The sequence below is a fragment of the Botryllus schlosseri genome, chromosome 2 (genome assembly GCF_051294905.1).
Source record: "Botryllus schlosseri isolate E-star chromosome 2, Bs_hap1, whole genome shotgun sequence".
In the NCBI taxonomy this organism is placed as follows: domain Eukaryota; kingdom Metazoa; phylum Chordata; class Ascidiacea; order Stolidobranchia; family Styelidae; genus Botryllus; species Botryllus schlosseri.
Genome location: NC_137237.1, coordinates 32308762 through 32329330, shown reverse-complemented (window position 1 = coordinate 32329330; position 20569 = coordinate 32308762). Strand labels below are relative to the sequence as shown.

Genomic DNA, 20569 nt, shown 5'->3' with positions numbered 1-20569 from the left:
CTGATTGAGGCTTCTTGGAATTTTTTTAAGTCTGCTATCAGACGATTGTGCGGTGTACCTCGATCACTTATTCCCCAATACTTGCATGAGTGGCTCTGGAAAAGACGAGTGGCACTAGAAGAAAGATTTCCAAGATTTTTGGAAATAATTGCGAGTGAACCTCATTACAGACCATTGTAATATTGGATATAGCATTTGTTGAAAGTATCAAATTTGTTTAACATGAATGCCTCTATCTTGGAAATTGACTAAAGATGGAAATTGTATATATTAAAGAGTTAGCAGCCGGTTTTGAGTACCGGAGTCAAGTATCCTATTTCATATGCCCTTTGTTTTCCTTAACTAAAAAAAATAAAAATAAAAAAAAATAAAAAATAAAAAAGCGGTTGATATTGGTACGGATGCGGCTTGTTTGAAAATAATTGTTGCAACGCAATCTAGCACAAGTACAGTCTTGGTATCATAAGTACTATGGGAGTGTTAGTGTGCACGTACATAACACTGAATCCTTTATTGCTGTTACGTTTTCGTTTTGTGTTCATAGTGACATAATGTATTTAGACGATATACGGAATCATAACGCTGCCATTTTTCGCAATCTGATAACACAACTTGATGAAATTGAGGTAACAAAAAATCCACGGTGTCTTGTATCAATAACCGATGCGCTAAAAACCTTCTTCGGAAAGGAAAACAATTGGTATAAAAGGCATCATTCATGCTCTATCTGTAAAACCCAAGATTGGACGATTAAGGACGAAACAGAGAACGATTTGGACTCAGATACGTTCGATGATACGGACTCCGACGACTCCCAAGATTCTGCCATCGTAAAGAATTCATCACAGCGACAAAGCATAAAAGTATGGAAGGAACAAACTATACAGCCGGATGAAATTTCGTGGGCTATAATTACGGAAACTCTGCTAGGGGTAATCAGAAGGATACCTCCCTCAGGAATAAGGCAAGTAATATATGAAGTGATACGTGGAGTAGTGATGAAATATACGAATATTTTGATACGCACAAACGATCTTAGTCATATAAGAAGTGCTAGCTCCGCGTGGACTTGGCATAGTCAAACGAATTTTGGAGTGAAAGGGTATTTGATACTGGACTCGAAAACTGTTGCAATGGATGGATATATATACATATATTCGAAAAGAGTTAATAGCAACGCTCAGTCAATGAACCTATTTTTGGAAAATTCCAACATTGTTTACCGAAATTCTCGTTATTAAGTGTTCATTTGTCAAAATGATTAAACGACGGCCTAACCTCTAACCCATGGAGATTGCTAAATCACTTGGAATGCGGGCCATATCAATCGTGAACTATGAAAAAATTGTATATTATTATCGTTCTTCCATTAGATTGAAATATCAAATGAAAAATAATGTTGATTAGAACCACCTGGTGAGACAAGGAGAATGGTATGAGATGTTGAATGTGAAATGTTGTTGAAGTTTTGTTAGAGAGTCTCTTGTTACAAGTTTGAGATATTTTATTGTGCAATGTTTTTATTTATCTTGTCTCCGTGTTGTGTACAGAACAATTGTATGATTATGATGGAATTGAGTAAATAAGGTATATTCACCTGAGAGACCATCACCTCGACCTAGTATAGATGAATGCCTGTTCTGCCATGTACTACTACACCGAAAAATAGAATTTAAGGAAAAAAAATAAATATGGGGGTCCGTACAAACAGAGATCGCGATCTTCCTGGTCAGAACTGTACCTATATACCACCTGGGAATCATTGGGTGGAAAATTATAGACTTGCAACGTTCAAACATTATCCTAAGGAAATTCCTGTAATGCCGATTTATCTGGCAGCTGCGGGTTTTTATTGGACGGGATATAAAGATATAGTAAAGTGCTTTGGCTGCGGCATTTGCGTGGAAAACTGGGACATTGAAGACGATGTCTTGGACAATCGTTGGCATGAAGCTACTTGCAGTATGGTGTCGGGACGAGAGGGCTACAACGTGACTATTTCGAACTGTTCTACGAGGATTTTTTTTGGACACATAAGGGGTAACTTTAACTTCACAAGAACTCGGTCTGATCGGGATACAAGAAGAACAACTACCAGAGAGCTGGAGCATCAATTACCACAAACCATATTCGCTAATATTTGTGACCGAGAACATGAGATATTACTGCGAACCATGAATTTGAGAAGTGAGTTCGAGAGGAGGAAAACCTTTGACAAATGGCCATCCTACCCTGCTCCATATTTGGTGGGGGAATTAGCCAAACAAGGATTTTTCTATCTTGGAAACCTAGATAGAACACAATGTTTTTCGTGTTCGGGAGTACTTCGAAACTGGGCACCTACTGATAATATAATCGAACAACATCAAATACATTTTGCCAAGTGCAGGATTGTAAACGACGACTATACGGGAAATGTACCAATGACGGAATCTGAAAGGAATCAAGCGGATGACAATATTCGAAAAAAAATTGAGAGGTTAACGACTAATACTGGAGAACCGCCGGAACCTTCACCGGAAGAACAGCTTAGGTTGATTGAACGATTTCCTTGCCTATATCCGATAAATTCACATATGATGACGTTGCAACAAAGAATAGATTCCTTTAACGATAAATGGCCAAGACAAAGAATTCTTGCGCCAGTTGAACAGTTGGCGAGAGCTGGTCTGTTTTTCCTTGGAAATGCAGATAAGACAAAGTGTTTCTATTGTAACGGAGGTTTGCAAAATTGGGATTACAACGACGAACCATGGACAGAACATGCTAAGTGGTTCCCAGGTTGCGAGTACGTTTTTCAAATGAAAGGCGTTGATTTCGTATTGCGCCTGAAGAATGAACACCCCAATCTTAATCGACCTTCGATAAGGAATGGGATATGTCTGGACGAGCTACAGGACGAGGGACGTCGAAACATGACAAGCTCGCTTGAAGAATACGGAAAAAGGATGCAATTGGAAAATATGGGATTTACGAGAGGACAAATAGAAAGAGCTATCAACAGACGAGACAATGGTTTCCGTGGTGAATTAAGGGACATTATTCAAGACTTACTTACGACACCAAGTATTACATCGGTTAATCCACAAACGACAAACCATCGAGTAACTAATATCCTTGAAAAAAATAGTGACATAAGTGCCAGAGAAGGAATGAAGAATGAAGCTATATCGGAATCTATTTCTACAGAGGATCTCGCCAAAAGTATAAAAGAAGTACAAGAGACTGTGTTTTGTCAACAATGCAGGAAAAACAGGAGTGAAGTAACTTTCATACCCTGCGGACACCTATGTTCTTGTGAAAGGTGCGCGACCAATGTAGAACGATGCCTCATCTGTGATGTAAAGATATGCGAGAAAATCAAAGTGTATAGAGCTTGACGGGACAGGCAGGACTATTAATCTTGTTGCTAGGCTGGTATATTGCTAGTTTACCTAGCAAAAATAACATTTTAATATGTTAGTGCTCATATTTTGAAGAGGTGATTAGTGAATACTGCAGTTTTGAGTGCGTATGGTGTACTGGGATGGCTGTTTCAATTCTAAAATTTTTGTTATTAAGTTTTGGAGAAATGGGTACTAGTATGATAGAATTTCAAAATGTACGTGACAGGTATGGTCACACTTTGAAAGTCGAGGATGCTGTCGAACAAAACTGCCGTAACATACGCAGAATTTATGAATCATTGAAAGCCATTGATATTCGTAAACTTACGGGAAAGGATCAAAACCAACAACAAGACTTTCTCAATAAGGTTTGGGAATTGATCGTGGAACGAGAGGATTGGATGATACATTCCCCTGTACAACAGTATTGGCCGGATATGGATGGGCGGGAGAGTGATTCTGATGACAAATATGAAGGAGATCATACTTATTTCAAACAGACATTGGAAGAAATTTTGGATTCGGATGGACCTGGAATGAATGATGAAGAGATACCATATTTGAGCAAGAACAAATTGTTCGTGACGGAAGGTTTATACCCTCATGTATCACCGCAAGATCTGGAAAGCATTAATAATATGATAAATGTCATACTTTCAACTCGTGATCTGCAGGAAGATTTCGGGAGAAGATTAATGATATATGAATTACTGAGGGGGGCAATATCCAAGGCAACGGATACCATAATTCCAAAAACATCTTACTACGATGTTCTTGGAAATGTTGATGATATAATGATAAATAAATCTGAATTTTGGCATTGTCAAGATGATTTGGGACTTAGAGGCACAATAAGAAACTTTACGACCAGAACATGTACAGTGCAGAATTATACTATTCATCCTTGTTCTTACGAATCATTTACTTGTGATATTGAGTATATGATTTCAATGTGATTTTGTTGTATTAAGATGACTAGTGTGTTAGAAAATTGGGAAATTACGCTAGCTAAACAACAAATCAGCAAATACTAAGATGCATTCGAGCAAGAATATCATCATCGAAATTTTGATAAATGGAAAGCTACTCCGAAAGAAAAATTTGAACAATTATTGGCTAAATATCTACACCTATGTTTTGCGGATGTAAACCCCGAACTACTTGATAGGCTTTATAACGCTCACGGTGAAATTGCTCGTGTTTTTGTTATGAAAAATTTTGATCAGGCCCAATACACATGGTTCGGACTCATCTTCAAGCTGCATCCAGCTCACGAATATTTACCCAAAGAGTTTGTGGATGAACGCTTACCGCAAATGAATTTGCGAACCCCTACGGCGTTACTATTAACTAAACGAGAATTTAAAACTGTTGCTATTCCGATTTTAGAAGTCGCTTTTGCAAAAATTGTTGTTTTACACGATTGAGAGGTATGCCTCGAAAATCTATAAGTAAAAGGGAATGGATACAGATTGAACATGAATCGGCAGCAAATGATTTTAAATTCTATTTTGGTATGTTCTGTAAATACTATGAAGAATACGTAGAAATATCCGACAGGTGGTCAAGATGGGCTATGACAAGACCGAACGACATTGTCAGAATGTTGACGCCGTACGTGGACAAAGTTTATAGGAATTCATTGTCCTTACAAGGAAAAGCTTTTGGATATCAAGCCGCTATTGAAGAACATAATCGAATTGCGATCATAACTCTGGGAAACTATAAAGAAGCCAAATTTCTTTGGTACAAACATATTGTCCATATGCATCCCATGAAAGATGATTTCCCAATACAATGGATAGGAGCACATTTGGAACCTAATTAAACATGTTTTGAGTTCTAGACGTACGTTTGGATGAAAATTGATTGTTTATGTTTGATTTAAAAGGGTGGGTCATTTATAACCAGGAATTATATATTTAAGGAAACTACAAAAGTAAAATGCTAGAAGTATATGGTGAGAATTATTCATATGTACTCAAGGATCCCCAAAGAAAGGGATTGGATCGCAACAAATTTAAACCATGTCCATATCCTACAATTCCTGACAGCAGAGTTGCATGGCTGAGGATTGGGATTGTACATGAACGGATAAGAGAAAAAGTGAAAAACTTTCCGACTATGACAGCTAGTGACATGGAATTCGTATTGAAGGATTTCCTCGTTTGGCTATACCGGGACCAGGAGGTGAGAGAACAACTGAAATGTGCTAACGAAATGTTGGAACGTATTGTGAAGGAAAAGTTTGGGGAAAGTCCTGCATACTACCTGTATGTATTTCTACTCTATATATTGGCCATGGTTAATGTTGACGAGGATTGGCACATTTCGCGTAGAACTATTGCAAGTCTTTCACGTGATATGTATGCGATAGACAGAAGATTGTTTTGGTAATACCTATCTTCCCATTTTTTGTTTTTTTTGCATATATAAGATTAATTGATAGCATAGTACTACGTCGAATGGCGAAGAAAAGACTACATTTCGAACGACTAAAAATCGCTCGAGAAATCCAAACAAATCCCGCAATTTTGCAAGCGGGGCCCTTCGATGAATCAGATATCTTTGTTTGGCATGCGATGTTGTGTGGACCACCAGAAACACCGTACGATGGAGGGACATTCCATATGAGAGTTGAATTCCCCACGGAATATCCCTTCAAACCACCTAAAATTACATTCAATACGAAGATTTTTCATCCAAATATAAGTCGAAAGGGTACAATTTGCATCGACATCCTCTCTGATAAGTGGTCTCCAGTTTTGACTTTGGTAATGATATTAATATCGATTTCTTCACTTCTGGCTTCTCCGAATCCTGATGATCCAATGGATGAAGAAAGTGCCAGGATGTATCGAGATAATTTCGATCGTTATCAGAAAACGGCACGAGACTGGACTGAGATGTATGCTAAGTGAATCCATGGGTGGCGTACCATTAAGTAAGACAAAATAGCTAAAACGCGTCATCAACATACATAGTATGCGTGATTCATTTGTAGATGCACATAATCTTTCGTGCAAACCCTATCGGTCATAGTCATAGAGCCATAGAGTCATAAGATCTTTTGTGTTTAGTGCCTAAAACTCATATCGAATATGTCTAATGAAACTATTACGGTAAAGACTTGGGAGGTAGAAGAGGCAAAACAAGAAATCAATGAATACTTTGATATATTTGAAGCGGAATATCAAAACAGGAGTTTTGATGAATGGGCAGCTTCATCAATGGGTACTATAAAAGCAACAATGTCTACATACTTGAAGAAATGCTTCGGAAAACCCCCCTCGGACAGTTTATGGAAGGCAATATATGATAAACATTGTGCAGTCGCTAGAATGTTAGTGTTGGAACAATTTGAAAGTGCTCAATATTGTTGGTATACATTCGTCGTGGGACTGCATCCAATAAGTGATCATATCCATGAGAATGTAGTTTCGTCTCGTATTCCTCATCTAGACGTAACATCTCCGATTGCATTATTACTTTCAACGGAAGAATTACTTGACGTTGCATTCCCGTTAATACGAGAATATGCTAACCAACTGTAGACACTTTTAAAATGTGTTATGACAGTAGTGTCATAATTTGTTGTTGTTTTTGTTCACCCTTTTATTGCTGTTGATTATCCATCTTTTGAAATATGGAAACGGACTGGTAGTGTTTAGACTGCCAGACAAGCCGGGACAACTAAATTAATAAGGCTATAGCTGATAGGGAATTAGGACAAACGTAATAATTCGGCATCCCTGTCTAGCTAAACTTAACGGAAAAAGAATTTGAGTCAGAATGCAGTGTAACTGGAGAATAGCTCTGAAGTAGAAGCTGTATTCTTGTATTTCATTTATTATATACACGGATTTATTATACCGATACACAAAATTTATGTTAAGTTCCAGAAAGTAAAGGACATTGTATTGTGATTGAATCGCTAAGTGTGACCCTGAAATAACATCTCGGGGACTACGGATAGTTCAATTACTCGAATGCAAGCTGCTCAATTTCCACCTTATATACAAAAATGAATTTTCGAATAAGTATAGAACATGTTTTGTCTTCAGTGATAGTCTGCTTTACATTTATTGTCTGTTACACAAAATGTTTATATTAATTCGGATGGTACAAATGCAATTAGGTTCGCTCATTGTAGTGAATGATTTGTTTTAACGCCACAATCATTTACGAGACTAGTGTGGTCCAATTGCGATCGCTCGTCAACCCGAATAATCGTCATAAGAAGGAGAAGATAGTAACAAAAAGCGGATAACATTCCCAGACCCCCTGCCCCGTGAAAAATCACCCTATTTTCATTATGAAATGTTTTTGCTAATCTACTAATTATATTTGAGTTTCTAATTTACTTATATTTTTTCCTTTTTCTTAGTCCTCGCTACAGTCGGCTCCGCGAGATATTAGTGATATAACTATGAGACATCAAAGTGTTTTAAATTGCTGCTTATATATTATAAATTTTTTGAATTCGCGATCGTGACGGACGCACAATACATCAAGAATTTCATAAGGATATAAAATTTACTTTTATTGACTATATCTAACTCGCATATGTAAATCTATGTAGAAGACATTCTCCCATCCCTGCCTCTCGGCACCCCTCTCACTCGATGGATACCAATGGCACCGCTTGGCACTTACCAAATGGTAAGAGGTGTTTTCTTTTTGAGTGTCTGACGGTTTATATTAATGGGGAAAATTAAGCCTATCAGGTGCTCACGTGATGGCGTAATGTAAATAAATGATGAGCACGTCTCTCGGCACTTCCTATCCAGTATAACACTTTGGTGAACTATGGGAAGACCTCGCCTCCCAGTTGACACGTTGTAAGTGTGCTGAAAGGAATGTGACTGTTGACAATCCCTGTCAAAAAAGGGGGGAAGGATGGGGTGGAGAGATATATTAAATTGTGTATATACGCGCATTGCATCATAGTATAATACCCACTAAGAAAAAAATCCAAAAAAATGAAAACCCAATGCGAACAAAATTATAAAATCAATAGATTCTAAAACATGTACATAATATATAAAAAATTACGAAAGCGAAAATCAAAGATAAAAGTTATACGGAGTATAAAATCATTTTCACAAAAAAATATTATAAAACAATGAAAAAAATGCCTTTGTGGGGGGCAATAGGTTTCTAGGCTTTTACTAGGTTGCTTCATTTTGGGCGCTATCAGTGGCTGTTTATTTATTCAGCCGGTGTTGCGCTCAAATGTGAGCTGCCGAGAACTGTCACCGCACATATTACATGCAGCCGGTTGACAGCCAGAGTGCTACTGCAAAAACTCAACTCATGTTGTATGTAACACGAGGAAGTAGTTTAAATGGACACGCGTCATGTGTCGTGTGTACCATGAGGAAGTAGTTGGATTGGACTTGGGCTCGGACCCTAATGAGAATGCTTGACAAACCAAAAGGTGAAAAGATATTAGAAGCGTTGCGTCGAACAAGATGGCAACAAAAAGAACCATATCCGCAATGGATATATATCCGTACCTTGATGTTAGGTCCTGGATAAGACGGACAGATTTTCCAAAACGATTAGGGCCACTATAATTAATATATATCCGTACCTTGATGTTAGGTCCTGGATAAGACGGACAGATTTTCCAAAACGATTAGGGCCACTATAATTAATATATATCCGTACCTTGATGTTAGGTCCTGGATAAGACGGACAGATTTTCCAAAACGATTAGGGCCACTATAATTAATATATATCCGTACCTTGATGTTAGGTCCTGGATAAGACGGACAGATTTTCCAAAACGATTAGGGCCACTATAATTAATATATATCCGTACCTTGATGTTAGATCCTGGATAAGACGGACAGATTTTCCAAAACGATTAGGGCCACTATAATTAATATATATCGGTACCTCGGTGGTAGACCCTGGAGAAGACCGAAATATATTCCAAAAGTTTAGGGCTACTATTGTAATCAATAGTCATCCGTACCTTGATGTTAGATCCTGGATAAGACGGACAGATTTTCCAAAACGATTAGGGCCACTATAATTAATATATATCGGTACCTCGGTGCTAGACCCTGGAGAAGACCGTCAAATATTCCAAAACGTTAAGGCTTACTAAAATTGATACATCCGTACCTTGATTCTAGATCTTGGATAAGACGGACAGATTTTCCAAAATGTTAAGGACCATATCCACAATGGATATAGATCCGTACCTTGATGTTAGATCTTGGATAAGACGGACAGATTTTCCAAAATGTTAAGGACGATATCCACAATGGATACAGCTCCGTACCTTGATTTTAGATCCTGGGTAAGACGGACAGATTTTACAAAACGTTTAGGGCACTACCATAGCGATTTACAACGTAGCTACGTCGTGAATGGCTATGGAACTACATAAGTTGAATAAAAATGAACATTATAACCGGAAATAATAGGCCTATAACATTAGGAATACCTCAAGCCAGTACTGCTAAAATAAAGACCTTAGAAAAGTAACCCATGGTTGAACTTGTCCACACATTCGTTTTTCGAAACTGATGTGTCGATGATTGAGTATGACATTAGAATAAGACCCGCCTTGTTTGCACATTCGTTTCACGAAATGGATGTGTCTTACGAGTGCACTTATGGCACCATGATCAGTACGTGCATGCGAATTATTGTATTGTGACAACGTTACGATAGCAAATGACGCGAAATTCTGATATGTGTGTGTTTTAATGTCCTCTCTGTGCGCATCGAGTGTATCTAAAACTTGTATGACAAGAAGAGCGTCTGGAAAACATGCCGAGAACTTAATGACTTGCTCTCAATAAGACCATAATAAGACTGGGTGGAGTGATGAAATGGCATGAGAATATCGAGATGGACTGGACATTCTATTGGCATTAAAAAAACGACTTGGTGGTACCAACTCTAAAATTTCTATTCGACAGTCCCGAATGACTGCTCCCCTCGATAGAATCTAGGGCTTAATGAAGTGAAATAGAAGAGATAAGAAGAAATCCGGCGCTAAAAATCACTGCTCAGCAGGGACCAGTGAACCAGAGGTTGAAATGTGCCGAACAATGCCCGCCAAAGCTCACGTTAAAGATAACGAAGAAAGGAGACGACGAAGACGACTGCAAAATCAAGGAAAGATACGCAGAAGAATCGTTTCATTATCAAGGGAGTTGAAGAAATCGGGTTCGAAATAGATGCACGAGACGAAAGTACCCAAATGTACGGTTGCCAAATATGTCCTGGACATACCATGATGGAGATCGGAGAAGATGCGTTTGACGAACAACGACATGAATCAATCTGCGGCATGATGACGAGACGCACGAGTCATAACAGGACATTGGTATTTTCATGTGAGGGTTACTTTGATGTAATATTGCATAGTGACGCCATTTTGTTCAAGCACTGCCTTTACTGTATCTTTGATCAATACCATCAGGTTGCTTTAAAATGGCGCTAACATTTTATGTCGTAGATATGTGTATGGGTTAGTGAACATTTATTGTGTGAATAATTGGTTGTTACTACAGTAACATTATAGCGAGTACTACGCCTGTAGGCTTTAATTAGGCGTTATACACCGACCACGCCCTATATTAGTGTCGGGACCCTTCACCCTAGCGGGATAGAAGCCTAGGATTAGAAATGTTTAGGGTATTCTTCAGAAACCCGTAAAAGGGACCCTGGGTATCTAACAGTGTTCGAATAAGCAACACCTTGTTAAGGGTAGTATCAACAAGTGCACTTTAATTGGCATATGGCCATGTTAATCGGGTCAACGATAAGAAGTCCTTAATGTTGGAACCTCCCGGAGTTACGCGTTATAACTAGCTACGCACCCTTAGACTAAGCTAGGAACCTCTACCTTATTGGAGCATGTGTAGAGTTAAAGATTCGTGGTAAATCAAATCTATTGTTTGTGAGACACGGTACATACGAATGAATAAAAAGCTTATACACACCGATACTAAAGGAACCCAGAGATATAACAGAAAACATTAGTTCGTGCATGACTATTGTGATTGAATGGTGTACAATGTAGCGATATGTCATAAATGAACTTTACGGCAGGACAGGCCGTCACATGCATTATGTGTGTAAACTAACCTTGGAGCTGCTTTACGGCAGAACAGGCCGTCACATGCATTATATGTGTAAACAAACCTATGAGCTATTTTTCGGCTGGAAAGGCCGTCACATTAGTTATGTGTTAACAAACCCTGAAAGATACCACTTCGGCAGGAAAGGCCGTCGCATAGTTTATATGCGAAAACAAACCTTGGAGTATTTAAAATACATTAATTCGTGCATGAATATGAATAGGTTTAAGCTTTATCTTGTGTTATAATTGATGGATATTCTATATGCCAATATTAACCGAGTTTTGCTTAGATACCTCATTCTGTCTGCATGATAACGATTGGAGTATTTGGTTGTATTAAGGTATAAGCTTACCAGTTATCAAGGTTAGTTTAGAATTCTGGACCTCAAGGTCATTGTCAACTTGACAAGAAACAACATTACAACTACTATTGCTTCAATCAACATCTGAGTACGTCAAGAGTAAAAGAAAGAGTCAACTTTGTACCACGAAGTATACCGAACCAAGTGTGGACTACTCGCAATAACGATCGTTATCGGAGCCGCACTTTAAACACAATTGGAGGCACCACTGGGATACTTCCGGTGTCCAGACGTTGACCAATCGATGCTCTCTAAGACGACTATCGCAAAATTGGTACTTGTCATATCCTTGATTTCATCATTTGTATCTCTCCTGATTACGTTGGCAGCAGTTTATTTACACGTGTCGCCAGGAGCGTTTGTTGATCTGTTGAACGCAATTGTTGGGCCAAATAGTAGTGAATCCACGCTAAACACTACAAATATTACACCTACCAGCGCGTCGCCAGGACCAACGGAGAACAGTAGTGAAATTACGCTTATTCACGCCAATTCTACGTCTACTGCTACGTCACCCAGATCAACGTCATTTTTTGACGAATCTTCTTCTGATATACAACTAGCTGTCAATAGTACTTCCTCCAGCCAATAGGAAGTGCTATGCGAAGAATGTTAAGAAGGTTTAAAAGGAAAAAGTCGTCAGAAGCGGCCAGCGAGCTCGAACAAGGAATCAGGCTGCTAAAAGCGACGCAAAAACGTCATGATGATGTTCGACGACAAGAAAGGCAACTTGCTAAAGATGTTGCTGAACAAGCAGATTTATTAAAAGAAGTTAAGACGACCCTGCCCGACACTATGAAAGGGCTGGAAAAGGCAAAGAAAGAAGTACGAAAAGCTCAAGCGGACCTCAAAGCTGTGTGCGATGCCACCACAAAAGTTAGCGGGAAAGTCTCTACCGAAGTACTAAATGAAATTCTTGCGTCAGAGTTCGACCTCGGAAAATCACATGCGCAAGCTGTAAAGGAAAGAACTCCAACTCCTGTTTTGACTGTACTACCAAACGCACCAGCTTACGATCCTCCAGCGTACGATCCTCTTACTGAACAGTCATTACACGACGTAACGCAAATGCCTACAATGACGGTCACGAAAGGTTTAGATTGCCATACGGTAAAGGCTGTATACCCTACGATACCTAGTTCAGGGCCGACCGCGTTGTTAGGCTCCCGTAAGGGAACGACACCGTGTTTTCATGTGGACAGCGGTGCGCGTGCCAAGCAGAAAAAAGGGAGTCCCGGCGAAATACCGAACACTGTCAGGGTTGAGGGAGACGAATCCCGGGCCGAGTCAGATCCTGAAGAGGGCCCTCTGGACAAGTATAAAGGCTATCGGGCATGGCAAAACCGCCAGAACCGTCGTAGGGCAGTGGTAGACTCTCGAAGGAGGGCAGGAAGTGCGGATGGCGAATCTAGACGTGTGACATTTCTGGAACAGGAGGACCAGCGAAACGAGGAGAACAATTCAGAGAGTGGCGACATCGATTTTCGAATGCGACGTCTGGCTAAAGAGATAAGAAATTACCAAAAGTCACTCCAAGACAGCTACAGCCATGATGATTTTACTGACGAATATTCTGATGAGGGCCAATCTCACAGCCCCGGGTACCCTAATATGCCTCGTTTTACTTCTACTCCAAAAGATAATGGTGTAAGGTCTGGGACACAACGGTCACGACAACAACCTGGTGTCACAACCCCGATGATCACCATACCCGTTAAACCCCAATCGGAAAAAGAGATGCTTCAGCTTATGATGGATCCTGGAGACATGCCACTTCTGAAATGGATGGCAAATTCGATGAGACGAATACGTCACGGCCCAGGAAACACGGATGCTGATGTTATTTTGGCAAACGCCATGCAGAAGAAGTTAAGGGATGCTGGCCGCCACAAGCAGGCAACCCAACTGGGGAATTTCTTCAACACAAATTCGGGGGAAGCAGAGTGGGCTTCGGTAATGAGATCCCTTTCTTTATCCAACCCTCAGGGCTTGGTAAATGATGAAAAGATCATCGGGGATTTCCGTAGAAATTACCGCTGGGAGGACGAACCCCTACCGCTGCTAAATAGCGCCTTGAAACAATTAGAAATAAACATGGAAAGTGACATTAAGGATAACCAGGATGGACTGCGACTTTTCCGAAATCTACGACAACGATTACCAGAGGCACTCAGACTAATGCTACGAGGCTGGGAAGAAAAAAAGACTTGGCGGGAAGTTGCGGAGGAACTACAGCTTGTTTGGAACTCCGAATTTCTGGACGAACAGGAGACGCGTTCCAAGAATCGGGGAACTGGTCAAACACGTGAAACGAAGCCTTCCCTACCGCCGGTACATATATATAATGTTCAGCCTGCAGGACCAATAGTACACAGCTATCCGACCCACGGTGGCGAGGATGGACGACTTGATACTCCTCCTCCACCACCACCAGGTGTGACACCGCCGCCAATGGCGCAATCACCCCCACCCCAGCCGCCACCGAATGTCTTGGGCGGGACACCCCCTGGACCGCCAAGACAAATGTCACCACGACGACTGACCGGCACGGGCCAAACCCCTCTACCACGCCGTAATCCACTCCGTAACGCTCGGATCAACCGTCCACCCACGCACGTCATGAATGGAAATGGACGCGGCAGAAGAGTACAGGCCCCGAGGTCAAGACAAGAGCGACCTCCAAATGTTCGTAATGCGCCGCCCGAAACCACGGGACCACGACGTTCTAGTCAAAGGTCAAGCACTTCAAACCGTAGTCCTCGAATGGCGAACACACAGGACTCAGGAATGGGCGTAGACAGCTCGCAAATTACTCCGTCTAGCAGCCGGGAGGCCCGCAACATTGCGGAGAGCCAAGGTGAGAGGTACAATTTTCTTGGAAACCCTAATATTTTCGCACCTCTAGGCTTGTATTTGAATCCCTCTCAAGGCCAGTCACTCTCGGTGTGTTATTACTGTAAGGCCCCGGGACATCAGTCCCGTAGTTGTGTGGCTAAATTTATACTTTGGCTAAACAATCAGGTTCTCGCCTATGATGAACACCAGGGGTGGATAGTTCGTACGCGAGCACGTCCAGTGCCCCCAAGCGTCAAAGAATCGGCGGAACGTAATTGGAAATCTTTCCTGACAAGAAATAACATGCTAACGATTGAGGGTCTTGACCAGTATCTTGCCACGCAAGGATCTCCCTCATTTACACAAAGGACCGCTTTGTGTGAAGCCTATTATGATAACAGGCCAAAAAATCGAGATAGAACCCACTGGCATGATAGGGATCAATGGGGTCCTCAAGGACCGCCTGCACACCAAACCCAGGGTAATAGCCAGGTGGCCTGGACGGAACCACAATATCATAATCGTCCACGTCGATATGACGCTTCATATTGGACGGATGATGAACTGAATCAAGGCATTCGACTCTCAAAAAACGCATGGGGGTGCTGATTGATCCGGTGAATCAGCTCCCAGATAATTTACTACCCCAACACGCAAAAATTGTACATAATGATTCCCTACCCCTATTTACGTTCCTTGATACACCGGATGACCCTTTGCAGCCGGATTTCACGGAACTGTTCGGCGGCCAACTCTTGTATTTAATTGATACAACTACTGGTACAAAATTCCTGGCTGATGCGGGAAGCATCCCCAATTTGATAATGAAAAATGTCGCGAAGACTAAATACCCACGAAGTTGGGATGAGCGCCAACCCTTAGACATGAAATTACGTGGTATAGGTGGCTCATCCCACGTTGATTCCTTGGTAGTAATCGATTTTGACGGTCTGTCGGTTCCATTTGCGACCGGGAAAGGGGTCCCGCTCAATATTGTGGGATTGAAATGGATTGATCAGGTACAGCAATTACCAAACATAGCGACTGAGTTCAAAACTCCGTCTAACGCAAATGAAGAGTTGTCTTTGTTAACATTATACCACGATATCTCGTGTGATCAACGGAATGGAACCAAAGTCGGAAGCAGTCTTTGCAAAACTGCGACCAACGATGGGTTGATGGAAGCTGCAAATCAGGTAAGCGTCGAATCGGCGCGCTGGCCATCGTTGCCAGCCGTCGCCGCTGGCGCAAGTGTCGAGATGGTAATCACCACTGGCGCGAACGACGAGTTGAAAAGCGCAACTAACGTCACACAAGACCTATGGGAAACTCCAAGTGTCGAGTCAGGAATCCCTGCTGGCACTATTCTTGAAGACGTCGAGTGTGGAATCCCCGCTGGCGCAAATGAGGACCCACGCGAGAGAGTTGGTCCTGAAAGCTCTCGTAGATGCACTTGTCCGGACAAATGTAACTGTTCGGCCCATAGTAGCATTACGGCAGCTCATGTCTTAACTACATTCCCAAAAGGTATTAACGAAGCAGCTATCGTCGGTCAACCGGACACGGGTCTGGATATGACCGACGAGGAGTCTGGGGATTTTAGGATGCACGTCTCCCCAGAAATAGGGCCCCCGGCGGAGATTGAGTCCGTCGGCGTGACGGTAAGTGCGGGCACGCACCGAGCTCAGAGGTCAGATTGGAAAGGTAGGGAATCCCCGCTGACAACGAAGGACCTCGCCCTCTCTCCACCAACACCAAAACCCCGAACATCACGAAAGTCGTATCAGCCTATGGCTGGCCCAGTTACCACATACATTCTACAAAAGGACACCAATGCGAGCGTAAAAACGGAACTCGAGAACCTCTGTGCACAATCAGTAGCACTGGCTAAACTCCCGTACAAACCTCCTGACTTGACAACTCCGGAAAACACAATCATTCCAGATGATGTCTGGAAAGCCGTCTACGCGCCTTTTGCGTCGGAACTCGAAGACCTACGGGGCCACCTTGGCGCCCCACAGACTATGAAGTATCCATGCGACATCGAGCTTAAGGATCCTTCAACTAAGCCTTTTGTTTCTGGTCCTTATAATCTAAAGGGGGAGGGCCAGGCAAAGGCATTAAAGGAGGCGGTAGAGAACTTCCTGGATTTAGGCGTCATCGAACAAGGTTTTGCCGAATGGAAGTTAGCTATTTTTGTTGTTCCTCAGAAAATGAATGAGAGGCAGAAGCAGGAGGACGGATGGAAACAAGCATGGAGGGTCGTACAGAATCTACAACCCCTAAATGCGGCTATAAAATCAATAGAAGTACCTCCGCCGTTAGTGCCAGATGTAAAACAGCTCGCCCAAGGAAGAGAAGTACTTTCTCTCTTGGATCTGAAGAAGGCCTATTTCCACATGGATGTCACGGAAAGGTCTAAGCAATATGTGGGTATAGCCATCAAAGGGATGCACGTAAGATGGCGTAAAATGCCAATGGGGCTCAAAACAGCTGTAGCTTTTTGGAGCGCGAATATGCAGGAATGCGTAGTGAAACCCATCACGGAAAGATACCAACAACACATGAAGCAAAATGGCCGGTCGGATGAGGAGAATGCGACGCCTATGGAGGCCTACATAGACGACATTTTTCTTAGCACAAAAACAGTAGACGACCATTTGCTGCTCTTGCGTCTGTTATTTGAACAACTTGCCAAAATGAAATTGACGGTGAGCATTAACAAATGTTTCATTGGAAAGAAGAAGGTAAACCTGTTGGGAGCAACCTTAACGGGAAAAGAAATTGAAGTTCAGCCCGAACGAATAAGGGCTTTACGAGAACTTTCCCCACCCCACAATATATATGAGTTACGGGGGTGGATTGGCGCTCTCCGCTACATCTCTGAACATATCCCAGAATTGAGCTTGAAGCTAGCAAAATTCGATGCTTTGACAGGAAAGGTCCCGGCAACTCAAGGGCGAGTGACGCCGGTACTGTGGACCGCTGAATTGCTGGAAGATTACAAAACGGCACAAGCATCCCTCGATGATACTAAGGTATTGTACCACTTGGATCCTGATCTTCCCATTTTTGTGGAAACGGATGCCTCCGAAATAGGATTTGGTTCTATAATCTTTCAAACGGAGGTGGGGGGCAAACCGCCTTTTGGAAAGGTGTACCCAATCGCTTATTACAGTCAGAAATGGGCAACTTCAGCGGCAAAAGCCTATGATCAATGCACAAAAGAATTGAAAGCCCTAAAGGATTCGGTGGAAAAATGGCAGTCAATGTTGAGAGCTTTACCCTTCACGATAATCACCGATAACACGGGAGTATTTGGGCTTCTCAAAAGGACGACAGATAAGGCAAAAAATCCGAGTCCGAAACCTTTGATTCAGAGATGGCTAAATCACCTCTCAGGATTTCAGATAAAGGAGGTAATTCATCTAAGTACGTTGCAGGTGTTCACGTCAGATGGATTATCTCGATCCTACTGGATGGAGATGGCCGCGGGGGAAGACGATCCACACGTTTGGACCATGATTCCGGAACATGAGAAACCTCTGTATCCGCAGACAATGCCCCGAGAAGGAAAAATACAACGAGCATTGATGTTTCACTGTCGACACGAGCACTGCAATGACTCAATCGATGGATACCACCCTTGGGAAGAGACATGTCGAATAATCGAAAGAAAACTAGGGATGCGGATGGATATCGAAGAAATTAAAACCATCATGAGAAAGTGTGACAGGGCTATAGTTTCGGACGCGGGACTGGCCGCAGCACACGGACACACCAGAGGAACACCTCCCCCGTATAAGGAGTACAGAGGTAACGACGTATTGTACCACATGACGACTAAATCAAATGCGAGACACATCGTATTATTGGGCATTGAACGAATTAATAGGAAATTTATTCATCTGAGTAAGACAAAGGCGCGGAAATCAAAAATGAAAAATGTTGCTTTTCACGTGAATGCTGCAGAAGCCAGAAGCAGAGGGCTCATTCTGCTACAATCACAAAACCCTGAGGTGATACTATGCAAAGGACCCATTCCTGCCGAGATTATAAGGCAAGAAAATTGTACATTATGAAGAGGTGCGAAATGCTCTACAATGGGAGCAGACGGAAAAAACTCAAACCTCGTAACTAGAAATACGCTGAGTCAGCACTTTTTCATTGGAAATTCGAGAGAATGAAAAAGAAAAAAGGCATTTGGAGAAAAGGATGTACATGGGGAATCATTAATGCACATGGGGATTCATTGTTTTACTCGTGTTCCCTGTGTACGGGAAATGACGGCGTATAGTGCATGTGATCCGAAATTTCTACAGGACCAGCTGCCGCGGCTGCTTAACCCGTTACATGGCACGATGTCTTCTTCGTCGCACTTGCTCGACGCGATAAGGCAGTCACGCAGAGAACGAAACTTAGACACATTTCCTTCATAACATCGGCTGACAACTATCTAAAATTCGTTCTCTGCATGACTGCCTAATCGCGTCGAGCAAGTGCGACGGTGAAGAGATCGTGCCAAGTAACGGGTTAAGCAGCCGCGGCAGCTGGTCTTGTAGAAATTTCAATAAATTGCAGCTCCATTACGGTGGCGTTCTGAAGGAAATGGATGCGGCCAAAAATTTTTGTTCATTTTTACCTTCAATTTGAGACCACATCATTTTTAGAGCGCAGTGCCCCTTTAAGTGTACGTCCCACTCGTACACAGGTATTTCTAACGAAGTGTCAACGTGATTTATATCTAGACAGTAGACATGAGTTGGATGGCAGAGATGAGCGGATTTGAAATTTCTATGTCCTAATCCAATCCAAATCCGAACCTTCAAATCCAAATCCTAATCCTAATCCAGAACTTTTTCATATTCAAGTCCATGTCCAATTCTAATCCGATTCCAACTGGAAATTCAGGAAAAATACTAATTTATGCAATGAAATTTTCTTTCACAGCCAACGATTCACTTGATTCAAGGTAACTTCGTAACCATAAGTACATTAATAACTGATCTGAATAAAGTTTGTCGCCATTCGCCACACGACATTTCAATCTCCCAGAGAATAGTTAAATCCAATCCAAATCCTAATCCGTTCTGAAAAAAATGTCTAATCCAAATCCAATCCAAATCCGACAAAATTTCACAAATCCTGTTTTTTCAAAACCTAATCCTAATCCATGCTCATCTCTGTTGGATGGTCGGCATCGATCGATTAATAATATCAACGGCGACGCGAATCCACTCTTAGCCGAGTTTGTGATTGCAAATTGCTAACCTTGATAAATTCAGTTTGATATCCAACATTGAGCCCATGCCAGGCAGATGCTGTACCAGTATATTGAACGCGTGAGAAATGTCATTCTTCAGGAGGTATCATCGTAATCAGAAATCGTTTCATGATCCAAAATTTTACGGAGGCTCGGAGGCATGCTTGCTACGGAGGTTTTCTTCCTCAGAGCAAGCACGATTTCCGAAGTACGCCGATCAACAGGTAATGTTTGTTGATACACGATGACGTGGTTACCTGTCTGACCTTTGTTTTGTATGTGTAAATTGTAATTTCAGCTGATTACATTAGTAAGCCGTATATGACTGGGCCAGAGTCCTGAAATATAGATCTGATATAACGCAGCATGAGAGCAAACAAATATCCCTGCGATAGGTTTGCTGCGCGTGAGATAGGTTCATTCGCAACTGGAGTTATAGAAATGTGAATTACTTCGTAGTTTGAAATCTTAGTGCATCAGCAATTTCAGTTACGTCTGAGGGTTAAATTACGAGCTTCGATTTTACATATATCGTCGGTCAATGGAACTCGTGCTGTGATTAATTTTATTAGATTCGGAATAATTTTATTAGCTTCAGATGTTCCATTTTAGA

General features: G+C 41.7%; 2 protein-coding genes across 2 annotated transcripts in view; both read left to right on the top strand.

Annotated features, from left to right (window-relative positions):
* The first annotated feature begins 1691 nt into the window (after positions 1–1691).
* LOC145434671 (E3 ubiquitin-protein ligase XIAP-like) lies at positions 1692–10568 on the top strand. Its single transcript, XM_080312015.1, has 3 exons — positions 1692–3304; positions 3613–3991; positions 10425–10568. Exons 1-3 carry the CDS (start codon positions 1692–1694, stop codon positions 10566–10568), a joined length of 2136 nt encoding a protein of 711 aa, XP_080168141.1.
* Positions 10569–11817: 1249 nt separating this feature from the next.
* Positions 11818–20569, top strand: part of LOC145458083 (solute carrier organic anion transporter family member 4C1-like) — a 37043-nt gene continuing 28291 nt past the window's right edge. Inside the window, exon 1 of the mRNA XM_080336401.1 lies at positions 11818–11837. The gene's annotated coding sequence lies outside the window, so the exon portion shown is untranslated. The remainder of the gene's footprint in view (positions 11838–20569) is intronic.

What these genes read in the sequence shown, in the direction of transcription:
- LOC145434671 (XM_080312015.1), top strand. Translation starts at nt 1,692, where the DNA reads ATGGGGGTCCGTACAAACAGAGATCGCGATCTTCCTGGTCAGAACTGT. An exon ending in CACCTATGTTCTTGTGAAAG is followed by an intron (nt 3,305 to 3,612) that starts GTGCGCGACCAA and finishes TGTACGTGACAG; the next exon opens with GTATGGTCACACTTTGAAAG. An exon ending in CGGAAGGTTTATACCCTCAT is followed by an intron (nt 3,992 to 10,424) that starts GTATCACCGCAA and finishes ACTGCTCAGCAG; the next exon opens with GGACCAGTGAACCAGAGGTT.